The following is a 15,844-nucleotide window of genomic DNA, read 5'->3' on the forward strand; positions in this document are numbered from 1 at the left end:
GAGACAAAGATAAAAAGAAAACAAATTTGAGCGCATTTCATAATCTTTATTTTTATTTTTCAACTTATTTTTATATAATTTACTAAAGTTTCTATTATAGATATATAGCAAATCTACCCTCTCCTCGCATTAGTTGATGTTGTTGTACAATGTCTATTTCTTCCAAAGGCGTTCCATCCTTCGCAGTTGTGTATATGGTTGTTGTAGCTTGCTTGTCTTCTGAAATTGTATTTAAAAAATGTTATTTATTTTTCTACAAATAAAAAGAAGACCTACCTCCCGGTCGATGAACTATAATCCTTTGTATTCGAACATTAAAGCCGTCAGAATTGCCAACTATACGTCTGTAAATACATATATGGTATGAACAAAAATTGATTTATTAGAAGTCAAAATAACGTAAGGACAAATACGTACTCGAACCAGATCCCATTCGTCCCCGAATCATACACAAGCCTAAAGTAGAAGTAAGATATCAGGGTTCTATATTCCAAAGTGGTGTAGTCGTCAAAGTACAACCGTCCTTCTGCGTTGTCTTCCTAAAGGTGTAGTAAAATGTGTTTAAAAAAATTGAGACATTGGGCAATCTACTTACAGCATCCAAATTTACATACAATTGGAACGGATCAGACATCATCTGCGTCGTGGATGGTCTTTCAATGTCCATTCTTGGTATTATACTGCCCCCTCGATAGAAGTAAGGCGACTGAAATTATAAAAATTGTTAGTGTTAGAAATTTGACTACCATGATTTTGATATTCGTTATAAACATAAAAAAACATTACATGACAAAGGTCAACCGTTTTAAAAAAAAATCTCTAAGTTGATATATATAAGTTCGGTTAAGTAAATAAGAAATCTCGCTTAATTTTGTGTACTGACCGACAAAGAAGTTTGCGTCAAGCAGGACTGTGGGAGATTGAGAAGGGCGACAATTTGAGACAGCAGATTTACAAATACACCATTTGTGGACGAAGCTAACCCAAATGCAAACTTATTTGTATATAATAGGCTTGTATAGAAGTGCAACTGACTGGCTAGTTCTAGGATGTTACGTCCATTAAATACAACTTCTTCGTTCATCAATCTTATACTAAAGTAATATCAGTCAATCTTCTAATATACTGTATAAGTCACGTAAGTCATCTGTAGCATGTATATAAAAATTCCACTTACTGTAGTAATATTCACTTCTAAATTTTGTGCATTGCCACCCTCATAAGTCGTCCACGAATCGTCATCGACTCTGTACCAAATATCGTCTCCAGGAAAACTTACTTCTACCTCAGTCACGCCCGATTCCACCACAGGCCTTGAAAGAATATCTTCACCTATAGAAAATAATTGAATTTGAAAACCATCAACGCCATTACTATTCTCACCTATCAAGAGATGGTCGTCGTATTCAAGATACTCAGGGTAGCTGTAGAAGAGTGGTCTGATCAAAGGATCTCCACTTTGAGTGTGATCGAACATGAGCCTGTACCAGTAGGGTATGTGTTTGTAACGGGTCTTGATGGCAAGTCTGATCACCGCTTGAACATCTTCAGAGTACAGATAAGGTTCCCTCGGAGTAGCAGAATGTGCTCTGAAGTATGGAATCCAAATAGCCGCCTACGGAAGTGTTTGAAATAGTATCAATTGTTTTGGAATAGATAACTCACCTGGTACCACCTCTGCAAAAGCTCTTCTGTTGGATCGCCATAGAATCCTCCTACGTTTGCTCCACATTGCACCGCTCCTAGTAAATTGAAGGTGAGGCATTCGGATATGCTGTTCCGGAGATAAGGCCAATCACCAGTATTATCTCCAGTCCATACAGCAGAGTAGCTTTGGGATCCTGCGAAATGGGAACGACTTAGAATGAACACTCGTTTCTTGTACAGGTCTCTGACGGCCATTCCAGTGTTGGTAGCCATTACCTATGAACATAAGAATTATAGAATAATTCACATGGAACAGTTGAGAAATACTTTTGCTCCTATATTATCTTGTAACTTCGGTTATACTCACATGTAGCAATCCGTACATATTGTGGATTTCTCTATCGTAAACGTGGTCATAGTGTAAAACGTCCGGTGGAAATGTTCTTTCGGTGGTGTCGTTGGAAACAGATGGTTCGTTCATATCGTGACAGATCCCTGCTATAGTTTCTGTCGCTCCATCGAAATTTTGGTAGTAGAAAAAATTGGCGTACCATAATCGGGTCTCGGAATTCAAAAAGTCTATCCAAACAGATTCACCAGGTCTGCTGAGGTCTTCAAATAAAGATATTAATTACTTGTGTCGTTCGTATCGATAACACAGCTCCTCATAAAAAAACGAGAAAATTACCCCTGGAGTCTGACTATGTGTATCATATGTTTTCGGGGTCCATTTAACCCCATCACGTCAGGATTTTTCATAACCCCAAAAAATAGGCCCAAAAACGCAATAAATCTTCTATGCGCGATGAAGTCCTGAAATACAGTAGTTCAAGCCATACATGCTTTTTTCTTACCGGGTACTGGGGTTTTGGGGTTATGGCATTTTGAGGTTATGCGGTTAAGAGTTTTAAGGGGTTATGGGGTTATTGGTACTGAGTGGTCAATGTATAGAGGATTTATTGCGTTTCTGAGCCTATTTTTTGAGGTTATGAAAAATCTTGACGTGATGGGGTTAAATGGATCCCGAATTTGGATTCAGCGATCCCGAAAACATATGATAGACATAGTCAGACTGCAAGAGTAATATTTTCGATTTTTTTTTTGTGGAGCTGTGTAATACATATATTGAAGTAAATGAAAAATGCTTCGAATCATCGCAAAAACACTAAAAACAATATTTAATCTCAAAAAGGTTAAGACAAAGTATTTATCTCTTTATTTATCGCAACTGGTTTCATGGCATTAATTTTGTTATATCTTTAGGCTGCAAAAAGGTATTATACTCGTAAATGTATTGAGATTTTTAATTATATGGTATGTTTTTAATAATAGGTAACTAATTCATAACAATAATTGCCAACTACACTAATTTAAGAAAACTTATATTACAATATCTTTTTTGCAGCTTGAAGATGTGACAAAATTAATGTCGTTGCAATAAATAAAGATGTTTAAGAAATAAAGACTTAGATAAAAATAGATAGAAATAAAGACTAATACTACGATAAATGGCCTTGTCAAGGAATCTTTCAAAAGTAAAATATTTCTATCCATTACTGTCCTCACCCTTGAAATCGCTTCCGTCAGGTTTCTTGATGTAGTAATCGAACCCTTTGCCCGAAACGTAAACGGAGTAATCCAGGTCGATGGCGGTGTGGGGATTTAAAACAGCGATTATGCGACGGCCAGTATCAGAAATGTTCTGCTGCAATTCCAAAGGATCCGTGAAATTCTCAGGATTCCATTGAAAATACCTGCTACCGTTCGTGTAGCCTTTGTCTAGGTAAATCACGTCTATGGGAAAATCGGCTTGGTCCATTTTCGCCACCACTTCTTTGACCTCGTCTTGGGTCCAGTAAGTGAAACGGTTTTGGTGGTAACCAAAAGTCCACAGCTACAAAATGACGTATTGGAACATTTGTTAAATAACAAGGGTCATTACCTGGGGCATACGGGTAACGCCTGTCATCGAGGTGTACTGCCTGACGACGTCCCTAGGTTTAGGGCCCAGGAACAGAACTAGATCGAATTGTCCACATTCTACCATGAAATAAGCTGATGGGCGGTTGCCTGTGTAGCTGATGTCTACAAACATCTGAGCTGCATTGTGTAAAAATACGCCCGAAGTAAAGTCAGCCCTATCAAATTGGAAAATGAATTTAAGAATAGGCTCAAGTTCAAAAGAGACATAAGCCCGATTGACGCTTTTTGTTTTTAGGGGTAAAAACTACCCCTAAGTGGAAAAAATTGAAAAAATTAAGTTTTAAGCATTTTATTGATAAAAATCTTGTTCAAGCTCAAAGATTAAATAATGTTCCATGTTCTCGAACATGTTTTATGATATATTTGATTTTTCGACCATTTATTTAACCCTTAAAAACTACCCCTATGCAAAAATAATGATAAAAAATTACTTTTTAAGGATTTGGAATGATTCAATCGTGCAATTATTTAAAATAAAAGTTACCTTATAGCTAATAAAAGAATTTTTCCCTTTCAACCTCTAAAAACCACCCCTGTATTGAAAAAAATTATAGGAAATTACTTTTTAAAAGCTTGGAATGCTTTAACGGTGCAATTATTTAAAATAAAAATTCCCTCATTGCTTATGAAAGAATTTGTATCTCATAACACTTTTCAACCCTTATAAATCACCCCTGCTGTGCTAAAAAAATGATAAAAAATTACGTTTTAAATCTTGGAATGCTATAATTGTGTAATAATTTAAAATAAAAATTCCCTTATATTGTTTATGAAAAAATATTTTACTTTTGCCATTTTCAACTCTTATAAACTACCCTTTTACCGATATTAATGTAAAATATTTTTATTATAATCGATTTTTAAATATAATCAATCATAAAAAAAATTGCTGCGCTGCATATGACACTAAATTTTTTTACTTATTTTATTTGTATAATATTTAAATTTAAATATAAAAATGTTTCACTAATATAATAATTCACCAAAGTTCACAATCATTAGAATTACTGTCTAAAAGCTCTTCAATTGGTGGACAGTTATGGCAGTTATCTCCACAGAACATTCCACAAGTTGAACTGCAGAACAAACCAACACACACACACAAGTAGCGGCGCACCTTTTTTTGCAGTTGCAAAAGATCATTTTCAGTAGTTCTTGTGGTGCAGGTGAGTCCAAAGTTTTTGTAGGGTGTAAATAATTTTCAATTTTAACCCATCCCCAATCAGTTGGAATGTGTGTGTATGTATGTAGTACGTTTTAAATCTTGGAATGCTATAATTGTGCAATAATTTAAAATAAAAATTCCCTTACATTGTTTATACACGCTGACGCGCACTTGAATCCTAACATTTTGCTCCAAAAATAAGAAAGCCTATTTTGCTCCGAAAAAATGTCATTGATTTTTTTACCATAACTCGGTTAATTTTGAGGCTGTAGTATCCTACAAAAAATATTTTAAAGAGAATTTCAAGAACTGTAAGATCGTTTGCATATAAAACCTTTTAAGTCCTTCGTTTTTTAAAGGGAAAGGATTGAAGGGCTCGAGACAGGTCGTTTTTTCACTAAAATCGATACTTCAAGCGGCGATATCTCCTTTATTTTCCTATAGGAATAAAAAAATAGCAAAATATTTGTTGAAAAAAAAGCTACATTTTTGTTGTCTATTATTTTTTACATATCTTTCATAGTTTCAGAGTTATTATATAAATAAGGCAATTTTTTTTTAATAATGAAAAATATGTTTTCAACTTTTACCGTACATTATTAAAAAAATACGCATTCTAAACCGGTCTAACTTAAGAATCGTATGAAAAACACTAAAACAAAACTAATTGTAAAGGGTCTACGATTAATTTTAATTCTTATGGAAATGGTACAGCGTTTACTGCTCATTTTTCCTTAAAAAATATGAGCAACCCATCTGTTTTTGACAACTCCTTCAATTTTGCTCTAATTAACTTTTATAAGTGCTCATTTTGAANAACTAATTGTAAAGGGTCTACGATTAATTTTAATTCTTATGGAAATGGTACAGCGTTTACTGCTCATTTTTCCTTAAAAAATATGAGCAACCCATCTGTTTTTGACAACTCCTTCAATTTTGCTCTAATTAACTTTTATAAGTGCTCATTTTGAAGGTCTTTTTGAGTACTACAAAAAACTCCAGGAGCGTTATACACGTAAAATTAATCCTTTTTCCGTTATTTGACGTTGAATACGTCGATTCGAATATTCCCCCAAAACAAGTCCCCTTCTACTTACCATATTTCGCTTTATATAATAGAACGTACACTTTTTAAAAACCGATTTTCTTTGTTTATTTATAGGCTACATTTTTGTTCATTACACTTTTTTTTAATAAAATGCGTAGTTTTTGAGTTATTCGTGAAAAATATTTTGAAAAAGTGTTTTTTTTTTCACTGAAAATTTCAAGTTGTTAATCGTGAAAACTATTGATTTTTCGAAAAAAATTCTTCGAATAGTTTTTGCTCAAAATTTGATTCTCTATCGATTTCCAGTGTTATTTTTGAAAAAAAATCCACCCCCGAGAAGGGGTGTCAACCCCCAACAAGGCGGAAGCGTCAATCGGCGCTATGATGTCACTAATATTCATTGACCTTTTCTCTAATTATCTGCCAAATTTCAAGTCGATCGGTTCAGTTTCAAAGAATTCGGAGGTGAAAAGCTTCAATGACTGTACTATGAAAAAAGTTTGTATTGGCTACGTATGAAACCAAATGTTAAACTAAAACTGTGACGACTACTAGATTTTTCTAGATAGTAGTGTACACATAACATTCTATGTCGTGACTTACGAATGGCCATAGAGAGCTGGTATGGACGAAGACAGAGCCATGGGCGAGTCAGCTTCATATCCTCCGTTATCCATATTTTTTAACCGAAAAGGTTCCGAAGAACCATCGGCGGTTTCTCCCAAAGCAAGTTTGTAAGAGTGGTGAGCTAAACCATACAATCTTTGAGCTTTTTCGAATTCAACTGTAAAGCTGAAAGCCTGCTCTTCCACAGTCGTAGCCTAAAATGTGGTTTACAGAAATCAATATAATGAATAAAAATCTGTATCACCAAAGAGAACCTTTAAATGAACAACTAAAATCAAAATTACTTGTAATTACTCACGTTTTTCATAACGAGACGGTCTGCGTTTAGAACTACCTCCAGTTGGTCTAGGTGGTAACATTCAACTGTAAATGGTGGACCTTTTCTTACTACGATCTTATCATCCACAGCCCATGTCGAAGTTATTGTCACTGCGTCAGTTGTTATATCTATAGCTGGCCTAAAATATACACTCACGTCTTATATTTTTGTAATATAACAAAAAAAAATGGTTATTTGTGCTTACGGATAGTCCTTTTTGTCGACGGGTAATACATTTTGTATGATGTACCGTTGAGCATTGTCTAGTACCTTAATCCTCATTTTTTGGCCAAATAAAATCGACAGTTCTAGAGTCAATGAATCACCATTACCATTAGTTATTGGCACGTTAACTGTATTCAGAACTATTTTAGCTTCAGCTACATTTGCCGTAAACTGGGCGTCATCATCCAAGACTTGAGTTCTGAAAGTACTGAAAAAAACAACAGACTTTTGTTTTTATTTTGATTTATGGTTTTTAATTTAGACTGTCCCTACGTTGGGCAATAAAATTGTTTGTGCAGGAAATTTACATGGGAACAAAAAAATACTTTCCTTCTTTTATTTTGAATTGATTTAAAGACTACCTAAGTTGATTTTTACTTGAAACGTTTTCACTATTAGAATTTACTGTTTTCATAAATTCAATTTCTCCTGTATACAGGGTGTTTCAGAAAGACCTCCCGTAAATACAAGGGGTGATAGTACGACAAAAATAAAAAAAATTGCCTTATGAACTATATGTCTGTCTCTTTTCGTTTTCGAGATAAAGAGCGACAAAATAACATTTTTTAAATAGAATTTTTACGAAAATTTCCAAACGGTGCGAAATATTTTAATGAAATTTGGTATTCCGGAGTTTTTAAGGATGCCAAATCGCTGATTTTATTATTTTTTGTATATTTCATAGAGGGCGCTAGTTATGCTACGTTCCTATTACGTTTTAAGTTCAAATTTTTTTAAGGTTAGGTTTTTTACCATTCGGGCTCCAATTTCTAATGTACAATTTTATTTTCTAAAAATAATGTACTCTTGTTAGAACTTCCTAATGTGGACGGTTTTCGAGAAAAAAGGCTTTTAATTGAACTCTTACAATATTATGGTGTATAAAATAAGTGACTTTTCTCAAAGCAGGCTTATGTTAAAACTTATTGATGGATGTCTCATAAACAACGCATACATTCTTAGTAATATTTTAAACTCTAATTAACCTTATATCAAAATTTTAGTCATTTTTAGTGACTATAGTTAGTAATGACTAATTATAGTCATTAAAATAATTTGACCAGCGTATTTGGTATCGTCAAAAACTCCGGAATACCAAATTTCATAAAAATATTTCGCACCGTATGGAAATTTGCATAAAAATTTTATTTAAAAAATTTTATTTTGTCGCTCTGTATCTCGAAAACAAGAGGAGATAGACATATAGTTCATAAGACAAAAAAAATTTTTTTTTTGTCGTACTATCACTTGGCGCCTAATGTGGGGTCAGTAAATATTATTGATTTTATTAAATAAAAATAGTTTAAACTTTCTGTGTTGTCATTCTGATTTCTGTCACTTGATGGTGCACGCTTCCTCAATTTTCTGTTATAGTTTATTTTTTCTGCACCTATTCTTTTAATTCAATTTTTTATCTATAGTATTTTTTTTCTATTAATTTAACTGTTGTAAGTTGTAAACTTAAATTTATTTTAATAGGCATCGTTAGCGCTTCGTGTTTGGAAAGGATGGTGAATGGGTAATAAATTAATGGTAAAATGGAATTATTACTTACTTGCAGAAAGATTCCATCTCACAAGTATGGAAGACATCGTCAGCAGTCTGCACAACTGTGACAAGGAGGGTGGTCACTAACCAAATCCTAAAATTTAGATTTCTAATATTTTTTCTAATTACTCTCGTTTGATATATTTCTATCATTATATCTCAAATCGAACAATTTTCAAAATGGATTTTTGAAATGTTCCAATAAAAATTTGATATTCGCTTATTTTTCATTTTTAACCCGAACTAAAATTTGCTAATATTTTTCTCATATTTGTTCTAATAAAATTAATTTCTAACAAAATATGGATATAATTTAGTTCTTAGTTTCTAGTTTTGTGTTAATTGCATCGTTTATTTTTTGCAATGAAAAACTTGCCTCTATTTCCACCATATACTATAACCTATTTATTGCTCTTTTTTGATAATTTAATTTCCATGGTAACTTATATATCATTTTTATATATTAATATTTAATGATAACAAATCGATAGACAAGTTATCATAAGATAGACTTATATTGTTTTAGCAGCGGTTAGAAAAATAATAGTTCAATGTGTTGGTCTATGGATTAATATATTAAAGTACTTACCACATGGCTTACACTAATAAATTTAATAAATTTAATGTAGATATTCTTAGCAACTGATAAAAATATTATGATTTATCTTAGATGTGAAATATCGATAAAGCACATTCTTCAAAGACATAGAACAGATCTTTATTGAGATAAAAAATGCATTTTTGATTACTATTAATTTTATAACATCTAATAATAGCCTTGGCAAGTACTATAGCTTATGAATTTGAACGCATTAACAAGATTCATAATTATTTTTATACTATTTGTTCAGTCAGTATTCTTGTGATTGTTCTTACAACTTTAGAATGTATTGCATTTATTTAAAACATCTTAGAGATCATTTCATCCACAGGACACCGCGTCTGTTTATGCATTGCATTCTATATTCTAGGTATGGAGTGGAAATAGTTTGAAGCAAATAAGTTTATTTTTGTAAATTTTTGTAGTAATAAAAAAAAGCTTTTAATGTACGTCAGAAATCTTTTATTTTTTATCGTCAAAATGTATTATCTCGAGTCTAGAGATACAGAGTGAAGCTATTGTCACTTTGCATTAGTTTATGCATCTGAATGATGTCTATGTTTTCCAAAGGTGTGCCATCTCTTGTGGTTGTGTAAGTTTTGGTCACAGTCTCTTTGTTTTCTGAAAAAACAGTCAAATAGTTTTAATTTAATATATTTTTTTGTAAGTTTCCTTCTTACCTCCTTGTTGGTGTACTACAATACTTTGGATACGTGCATTAAAGCCTTCAGGATTGCCGGAAATGGTTCTGGAAGTTCAGTAAATCGTATTAACTAATAGTAACACTTTAAAATTACTTACTCGAATTTGACTCCATTTGTTGCATAGTCGTATATGAGTCTAGAGTAATAATAAGATTCTTTAGTACTAAATTCTAGACTAACATGGTCGTCAAAGTATATTCGTCCTTCTGCATTGTTATTCTACAAGTACACAATTACAGAATCTATTTTGCCAAAGTTGTAAGCAAATAACTTACAGCATCTAAAGTCACATACAATTGGAATGGATCATCTGCCATCTGCGTGGTGGATGGTCTTTCAATGTCTTTCCTAACAATTATACTGCCACCTCGGTAAAAGAATGGCGACTGAAATCGAATATAGATCGTTTTCCACCATTTAGACTAACTATGTTAAATACTTACTGTGGTAATGTTTACAGCTACATTTTGTTCACTGGCACCTTCATAAATCTTCCATGAGTCGTCATCAACTCTGTACCACAAATTACTTCCAGGAAAAGTGACTGCCACTTCACTTACTTCAGGCTCCAGCACAGGCCTTGCAAGAATTTCCTCACCTGAAGAAGCAAAAATTAAAAATTTGCCAGAAAGGCATTATCATTTAGGTTCACCTAATAACAGGTGGTCATCGTACTCGAGATACTCAGGATAACTGTAGAAAAGTGGTCTGATCAGGGGATCTCCGCTTTGGGTATGCTCGAACATGAGCAGATACCAGTATGGTATGTGCTTGTAGCGTGTCTTCACGGCAAGCCTCAGCACTGCTTGAATTTCTTCAGGGTACAGATAGGGCTCTCGACGAATTGTTCCCTTGTTGGAGTGAGCTCTAAAGTATGGGATCCAAATAGCAGCCTGTAACAGTATTATTGTAGGGCCGTGATACCTTGGAAATTAATTATACACATTAATGATTACCTGATACCATCTCTGGAAGATCTCGTCTGTTGGATTTGTGAAGAAGCCTCCAACATCTGCACCACACATTACCGTTCCTAACAAATTGAATGTAAGGCATTCGGAGATACTGTTTCGAAGATGAGGCCAGTCAGCGATGTTATCTCCAGTCCATACAGCAGCATATCTTTGAGATCCCGCGAAATGGGAACGACTTAGGATGAACACTCGTTTCTCATAATTGTCTCTTATAGCTAATCCTTTGTTGGTAGCTTTAACCTGAAGGAAGAATAAAGATATTTGATAAATATTTTGCTTAAAGAAACATTTGTTAATGTTTACTAACATGTAATAGTCCGTATATGTTGTGAATTTCTCTGTTCGTGACTTGCCCATAATGAACTAATTCTGGATGAAATGTCCTTTCAATGGTGTCATTGTAAATAGATGGTTCGTTCATGTCGTTCCAGAATCCTCCAATGGTTTCAGTTGTTCCTTGAAAATGTTCGTAGAGGAATAGATTCCCGTACCAATCTCGAGCGGCAGGATTCAAAAAGTCCACCCATACTGACAGCCCCGGCCAGCTGTAATCTTCGAAGACATAAAAACATGAAGTTATATTCTTTCAGCTTTAATTATCTACATACCTTGAAAATCGCTTCCATCGGAATTCTTCACATAGAAATCTAACTCTTTGCCTTCGACGTACATAAAATAGTTCTCATCCACAGCCACATGTGGGTCAGAAACCGCGATCATATGGCGACCAGTGGCCGATACGTTTTGCTGCATCTCCAAAGGATCAGTGAAGTTTTCTGGATTCCACTGGAAGTACCTGTTCCCGTTGGTATAGCCATCGTCGAGGAAGATGACGTCCAAGGGAAAATCAGCAGCATCCATCAACGCAACTACCTCTTTGACTTCTTCCTGTGTCCAGTAAGTGTAGCGGTTTTGGTGGTAACCCAAAGCCCATGCCTTTTAAAAACATTTTGTATCAAAACTGTCATACACTATCGATAAAGTATTACCGGTGGCATGCTGTTGACACCAGTTAAAGAAGTATACTGCCTTACTACGTCCTTAGGCGTAGGTCCGATGAGTATGAAAAGATCTAAGGAACCACCTTCTACCATAAAGTAAGCTGAAGGTCTATTACCCGAGTAAGTGATATCCACAAACATTTGAGCTGCGTTGTGTAAAAATGCACCCGATGTGAAATTAGCTCTGTAAAATTTTAAAACAGCTTCAAACATCAGCTTAAGCAAATTACGTTAGTTTCAGATGCGCACTGGTTACATTGCCATCTGTCTGAACGTCGAACAAATTAATCTTTAATCAATCTAGATACGAACTATGCTATTTTTACTTTTTTATTACTTTGCAACTTACGAGTGTCCATAGATTGCTGGTATGGATCCATACAAAGCTGTGGTCGAGTCTGCGTCGTATCCCCAGTTATCTGTATTTTTCAATCGGAAGGGATCGGACGAACCGTCTGTTGTCTCTTTCAAGGCAAGTTGATAGGAGTGGTGTGCAAGTCCATAGAGTTTGCTAGATCCCTCAAATTCGACAGCAAAACTAAACGCCTGGCTTGTATCGGTCTAAAAGATAGAACATTTTAATAGAAGCAAGAGGTAACCGATTTAGAGCTATTTGGTAATAGGTACTTGCATTTTCCATAACTAGCCTGTCTCCATTTAGAACTACCTCCAGTCGACCTTCATGGTAAAATTCAACCACAAATGGTGGCCCCTTCCTCACCACGACTTTGCAGTGTTCCGCGTGACTTGAAGTTATAGTTATTTCATCAGATGTCTTTTCCACTGAAGGCCTGAAACATGACTATTTAGATTTAGAAGAAGTTGTAAGGTAAGGTGTAAGGTAAGGTAAGGTAAGGTAAGGTAAGGTAAGGTAAGGTAAGGTAAGGTAAGGTAAGGTAAGGTAAGGTAAGGTAAGGTAAGGTAAGGTAAGGTGTAAGAAAGAAGGTGTAATTGTTTTAGTTCCACACTTACGGATATTCCTCTATGTCATCAAGTAGCACGTCAACAAGTTCATATCGACGATGGTCGGGCTCCAAAACCTTGACCCTCATTTTATGTTCAGCTAATATCGTTAGAGCTAAAGTTAAAGTGTCTCCATTACCATTAGCTAAAGGCACGTTAATTACATTCAAAACGCTCGACACATCAGATACGTCGGCAAAAAATTGTGCATTTTCATCCAAGACTTGGTTCCGGAACTTTCTGAAAAAGTAATTTTCACACTGATTCTAATCATGTTGTGCGAGGACGTGCTATTGTCGATAGTTTGATGGATTTTTATTTAAACACTTACGTGCAAAACGCTTCCCTGCTGCAGTTTCGGAAGACATTGTAGTCTATCGATTGCACTGCCGTTGCAAGAAAAGCAGTCGCTAACCAAAGCCTGAAATTATTAACAACATATGTAAAAAATATTTCAGGAATCAATATTTAACTGACTATTCAGGGTGATTCAGAACTTATCCAAAAAACTGGTCCATTGTAAAACCTTACGCAAGGCAAAGCATGCAGTCGGCAACCGGCACGGCGGAAAAGTGTAATAAAAAATGAACGGACAAAAAATTGAAGGGAATTCTTTCCCAAGTAAGGAAATAACACTTATTTTCAGCAAATTCAACTTCTTTTGCCGCTATTGTTATTAATTAATAAAATTAACTTGTGGCTTTAATTAATAAAATAATTTGACATACCTGATGTTACAACTGTGCTTCACCATAAATTAAAACGACAACCATCAACTCCGAGTTACTATACACGTAAGTCATTTTTGACACTTGAAAAACTAATGAAAACACTATCACAACAACGATATTAGTAAAATCGGATTTCAGTACATATTCGTAATCGCTTGAGGCTACGTGGGCGAATGACGTTAGAGACCACAGTACCCCAGCAATGTAAAGGTTGAAAATACGACAACTTTAATTTTTTTACGATATTGACTCCATTTTTCATGACGCATCTATTCCCAAATTTTTTTGGATAAGTTGTAAATCACAATACAGGGTGTAAGAAGTTTGACTGCCATTACTTCAGCGTGAGATAGAGTAATTATAAATGAATAAAAAAGTTGTGTATTACAGGGGCGTAAGATTAACAGTTTTCAAAATACAGCGAGTATTAATATGGGGAAGTTTCATTACAACAGCGCTTAACCTAACGCTACACAGCTGGTGCATACCACGTGTGCACGCGGCAGACTTTGTCCTACGGAAAAAATGTAAACAACTATTATTGTGAAACATTTAGTAAATTTAAAGACAATTGTTTTCCAGTTTGAAATAAATAAAATAAAATGTTTGTAGTACGAAATTAGTGTTGTGTTTAAATTTTAGCTTGAATTTTAGTAATTATGAGTCTCTTAAAACAGGAACTTTTAATCAAATTATGAATTTGAAAAATGTGTAATTAAAGTACCCAATGATTCACGTCATCCAAATAATCATACGTATTAAAAATAATTTAGGTACTTACCAAAAAGCAAAATTCAGTAATTTTTAATCTAAATACATTTTTTGGTTGTACGCCAGCGCCAGTAAAGGCATAAATATGCTGATCTATACCATTAAAATAATGGAATATAAGAAATACAATAAAAATAATAAGGAAATATAAAAATAATATATAAATTACTTACTTGCGCCTATATATTATCTAAATCTAAAGTGTTTTTTGTTTATTTGTTTATTGGAAAACAAGCTAAATCAATTTTTTTGAGTATTTGATATTTTATCTAACACTTGTATGTGACAATTTGAATTGTAAATTTTGTGGTGTGATGTGATAAGTTCTCAAGATTTTACTATTAAAAATTTGTTTTCTTCTACAAGCAGTATCCGTTATTTGATACAATAAAAAAAAATTGGTCAAGATGATAAATTTGTTTCATGTAATATTAATAATATAGTATCACATCTTAAATCCAATTTTAAAATGTTTTAAAAACTTTGGTAAAATGTTAATTACCTATTCCAAATTTTAATTTGTGAAATTTATACTTATTCCCAAATTAACTTGTTATACAGGGTGTCCAGAAGCGAAGGGGTAACACTAAGAGAGTAGGATTCTAGAGAGAAAATATTCCAATTTAGATCAAGTTACCATAGTACAACTTTGCTTAATTAAAAAATTGGTCTTCCCAAATAAAATTTTATTTAATTTTTTTAAGATAACTAAAAGATAAGGTTTTTGAGATAGCCAAACATGAATGTGATCTTATTTTTTTTCTGAATTAAGAACACTACGAACACTGAGAACACCCTGAACAGGATTTTGTTTTTTTGTCGTATTTTTTTATTGGTAGAGGTTTTGAGAAAACGCAAATAAATATATTTTTACAATCCTCTTTTTCATTTTCATAAAATCTCTACCATTAAATACAGCAACAAAAAACAAAATATTATTTAACGCATTGTGAGCACCCTCTGTTTATAAAATAATGTTCATATTCATATTCGGCTCCTCCAGAAACCCCTTCACATCATATTTGGAATCAAGGTGGTGGAGTTATGTCAAAAAATGAAATAAAAACTTTTTGAAGGCCAACAACTTTTCAAGGAAGGAAAATTATATTTATGCAACTTGATCTAAGTTAGTTTATTTTTACCTAAGACAACTAATTTGGAGGTATACCGAACGGTTTGCAAAAGAAATTGTGAACAAATAATTTTTTTTACTCATTCAACTCTATTACTCTATTGCACAGGTGAAAATTCTTTAAAAAATATTTAACTTTCTGGACATAATTTTGACAGTACCAATAATATTAACAAATTTTGGTAATTTACTACTTACCTCAACATTTTTTATACTACAAGTTGTTTACTATATTTCTGTTATTTATAGAGGTAACAGATTTTATCACAATGCACTTCATTGATACTGTTGAGTACTTACCTATTACTCTTCCAAATATCTACAGATAAATAGGTTAATGTTTTCAACTACATGGAAAAATAAAGCAACTTGTGCTGTCGTACATATTTTTCAATTTTATGGTAC

General features: G+C 33.6%; 2 protein-coding genes across 2 annotated transcripts; both read right to left on the reverse strand.

Moving 5' to 3' along the window:
- Positions 1–38: 38 nt before the first annotated feature.
- On the reverse strand, positions 39–9,156 carry LOC108904463 (neutral alpha-glucosidase C-like). Its single transcript, XM_018707037.1, has 15 exons — positions 9,152–9,156; positions 8,570–8,656; positions 6,995–7,222; positions 6,769–6,928; positions 6,447–6,664; positions 3,590–3,785; positions 3,214–3,541; positions 2,015–2,259; positions 1,666–1,923; positions 1,384–1,615; positions 1,178–1,332; positions 596–706; positions 418–539; positions 277–344; positions 39–219 (listed from the first exon to the last, which is right to left on the reverse strand). The coding sequence occupies exons 1-15, from the start codon at positions 9,154–9,156 to the stop codon at positions 95–97; spliced, it is 2,538 nt and encodes an 845-aa protein (XP_018562553.1). The 3' UTR covers positions 39–94.
- Positions 9,157–9,602: 446 nt separating this feature from the next.
- LOC108904484 (neutral alpha-glucosidase C) lies at positions 9,603–15,645 on the reverse strand. Its single transcript, XM_023456445.1, has 14 exons — positions 15,638–15,645; positions 12,815–13,045; positions 12,474–12,633; positions 12,192–12,403; positions 11,831–12,026; positions 11,450–11,777; positions 11,149–11,393; positions 10,824–11,117; positions 10,520–10,760; positions 10,311–10,465; positions 10,143–10,253; positions 9,965–10,086; positions 9,844–9,911; positions 9,603–9,784 (listed from the first exon to the last, which is right to left on the reverse strand). Exons 1-14 carry the CDS (start codon positions 15,643–15,645, stop codon positions 9,660–9,662), a joined length of 2,496 nt encoding a protein of 831 aa, XP_023312213.1. The 3' UTR covers positions 9,603–9,659.
- Positions 15,646–15,844: the final 199 nt, after the last annotated feature.

Source organism: Anoplophora glabripennis, unplaced genomic scaffold (assembly GCF_000390285.2).
Source record: "Anoplophora glabripennis isolate ALB-LARVAE unplaced genomic scaffold, Agla_2.0 scaffold84, whole genome shotgun sequence".
Lineage (NCBI taxonomy): Eukaryota > Metazoa > Arthropoda > Insecta > Coleoptera > Cerambycidae > Anoplophora > Anoplophora glabripennis.

What these genes read in the sequence shown, in the direction of transcription:
- LOC108904484 (XM_023456445.1), bottom strand. An exon ending in CGATGGAAGCGATTTTCAAG is followed by an intron (nt 11,394 to 11,449) that starts GTATGTAGATAA and finishes ATGTCTTCGAAG; the next exon opens with ATTACAGCTGGCCGGGGCTG. An exon ending in ACAAATGGAGTCAAATTCGA is followed by an intron (nt 9,912 to 9,964) that starts GTAAGTAATTTT and finishes CTGAACTTCCAG; the next exon opens with AACCATTTCCGGCAATCCTG.
- LOC108904463 (XM_018707037.1), bottom strand. An exon ending in ATATGTACGGATTGCTACAT is followed by an intron (nt 1,924 to 2,014) that starts GTGAGTATAACC and finishes TTATGTTCATAG; the next exon opens with GTAATGGCTACCAACACTGG. An exon ending in TATAGTTCATCGACCGGGAG is followed by an intron (nt 220 to 276) that starts GTAGGTCTTCTT and finishes ATACAATTTCAG; the next exon opens with AAGACAAGCAAGCTACAACA.